At 79.3% G+C, this 2,639-nt stretch overlaps 1 protein-coding gene across 1 annotated transcript; it reads right to left on the minus strand.

The window, feature by feature from the left end:
- Positions 1 to 857: 857 nt before the first annotated feature.
- Positions 858 to 2,411, minus strand: PRRT4 (proline rich transmembrane protein 4). The gene has a single exon (XM_054848296.1). The coding sequence runs from the start codon at positions 2,409 to 2,411 to the stop codon at positions 996 to 998; it is 1,416 nt and encodes a 471-aa protein (XP_054704271.1). The 3' UTR covers positions 858 to 995.
- Between the last annotated feature and the right edge of the window lie 228 nt (positions 2,412 to 2,639).

Genomic DNA, 2,639 nt, shown 5'->3' on the forward strand with positions numbered 1-2,639 from the left:
GGGGGGATGGCTGGGGGGGTCCCCAGGGTGTCACCTGTATCTGGGGGGGTCTCGGGGGCCCGGGGGTGGCCGGGGGTCTCTGGGGACGGCGGGGGGGGGGGTCTCCAGAGTACGTCGGGCGTCTGGGGGTCTCCTGGGCATCGCCGTTTGTGGGGGTGTCCCCTGGCCGGGGAGGGGGGGGCTCTCTACATTGCCCCCCCCCCGGTGACAGCACTGGCCCCACCGGGTCCCCACGGCAGCCGGGGGGGGGCTGGGGGGGGCACCCCACACCCTACAAGTCTATGGTGTCGCTGCCCAGGCTGCGGCGGTCGGTGCCGGGGTCACCGGGGGGCTCGGGGACCCCCCCCTCGGGTTGTGCCCCCCCGGGCCGTGGTGCTGGTGGGGGCCGGGGGGTGCCCCCCGCCCAGCTCTGGGAGGGCCGCAGTGTGGGGGCTGCCTGGGGGGGGCCCCGCGGCGGGGGGCTGGCGTCCGGCACCGCCACCGGGCCCCCCCGGGACAGTCCCTGGGGTGAGGGGCTGCCGCCGGCACCGGCACCCCGCTGCCCCCGCACCCCCGGAGACCCCGGGGACCCCCCCCCGCAGGAGGCGGCACGCTGCAGGGCCGGCGGTGCCGGTGGCACGGGGGGGCCTGCGGCGGTGAGCCCCGGCGTGCCGGCGGTGTCAGGCTGCGGCGTGGCGCCAGTGCCAGGCTCTAGCGTGCCGGTCGCACCGAGATCTGGCGTAGCGGTGGTGGGAAGACCCCGCGTGCCGGTTGTGCCGGGGTCCGGTGTGCCGGTTGTGCCGAGATTCGGTGTAGCGGTTGCGGCGGGAGCCGGTGCGGCGGTTGCGCCAAGCCCTGCTGTGCCGGGACCCAGCGTAGCGGTTGTGCCAAGACCTGGTGTGCTGGTGGTGCCGAGCCCCGGCGTGCCGGTTGTGCCGGTGGTGCCGAGCCCTCCTGTGCTGGTCGCTCCGAGACTTGGTGTAGCAGTTGTGCCGAGCCCTGATGCGCTGGTGACGCTAATCCCCGGTGTGCCGGTGGTGCCGAGACTCGGTGTCGCGGTTGTGCCACTCGCTGCCGTGCCGGCGGTGCCGAGCCTCGCCGCGCCGCTTGTTCCGATCCCCGGCAGGCCGGTCGTGCCGCTCCCCGCTGCGCCGGTGCCGCCACTGCCCGCCGCGCCGTGGGTGCCGATCCCCGGCGTGCCGATGACGCTGATCCCCGCCGCGGTGCCGGCGCCGTGGTGGCGGAAGATGCCGGGCCGCGCTCCCAGCGCCTCGTCGATGCTGCGGCGCAGGTCGATGGGCGAGGGGGGCCGGTAGCCGGCGGTGGGGTCCCCGTCGGCCTCGGGGGGCTCGGGGGGGCCCCCGCAGAGGGGCAGCGCCTCGGCCTCCCCCCGCGGCCGGGGGGCGCAGCCGTTGGGGGGCTCGGGGGGGTTCTGCCGCGGCGGGGGGGTCGCCGCCAGCGCCAGCGCGGCGAGGGGCAGCCCCATGGCGGCCTCGGCCAGGCGACAGCCCAGCTGCAGCCCCCACCAGGCCCAGGGCCCCAGGGGGGCCGGGCCCCCCCAGCCCAGCGCCTGCAGCGCCCCGAACACCTGCAGCCCCGCGCTCAGCACGGCCCCCACCGCCGCCACCCCCGCCGCCGCGGCCCCCCCGGCCGCCGGCCCCCCTTTGCCGCGGGGTCCCCCCCGCGCGCCCCCCCCCGCAGCGGGGCAGCACCCCCAGCGCCAGGGCGGCCGCCAGCCCGGCGAAGAGCCCCCGCGGCAGCAGCAGCAGCCCCGGCAGCCGGCCCAGCGCCGCCACGGCCAGCACGGCCCCCAGCGCCCCGGCCACGTGCAGCACCCCCAACGCCGCCATGGCGGGGGTCCGGCAGCGCGGGGGGGGGCCCGGGGGGCGCAGGGCCAGCGCCAGCCCCCAGCCCAGGCAGGGGAAGGGCAGCTCGAAGAGCAGGCGAGCGGCGGCGGGGGGCAGGCGGCCGCGGCGCTCGTAGGCGTCGAAGAAGAAGGGGAAGGCGCGGGCGGCCCCCGCCACCGCCAGCAGCCCCCCCAGGAGCCGGGCGGCGGGTGGGCGGCCGCGGGGCCCCCCCAGCAGCACCAGGAGCCCCAGGAGCCCCAGCAGAGCAAAAAGCCCCCCCACCCCGTAGACGTGAGCGTCCCAGGCCGGGCCCCAGGCGGCGGCGGCCGTCGACCAGCTGGTCTGAAGGGCCACGAAGTGGGGGGGCCAGGACAGGGGGGCTGGGGGGGCCCCACGGGGATCCGGCCCCCCCGACCCGCAGGCGGAACCGGGGGCGCAGGCGGAGGCGGCGGCGGGGGGGGGGAGCGGCACCCCGGGAGGGCTGGCGGCCGGGGGGGGTGGGCTGCGGGCGAGGAGAGAGGGGTCAGTTGGGGGGGGGGGGGCGCACACCCCCTGCGGCACCCCACATCCCTCGTGCCCCCCCATATCACCCGTACCCACGGGCTCCCCGTGCACCCCACGCCCCCCCAGCCCCCCCCCTTGGGTCACATCAGCCATTGTGGGGGTGTCAGGGCCCACCCCCCCCCCCAGGACCCCCCTCACCTGGCTCAGCGCCGCTGCCGGCCTGATCCTGCTCCTGGGACCCGTTGCCCCCCGGCACCTCGTGGGTGACCCTGGGGGGCACCGTGGGCACCAGGAATCCTGGGGAGGGGG

This window comes from Grus americana, chromosome 1 (assembly GCF_028858705.1).
Source record: "Grus americana isolate bGruAme1 chromosome 1, bGruAme1.mat, whole genome shotgun sequence".
In the NCBI taxonomy this organism is placed as follows: domain Eukaryota; kingdom Metazoa; phylum Chordata; class Aves; order Gruiformes; family Gruidae; genus Grus; species Grus americana.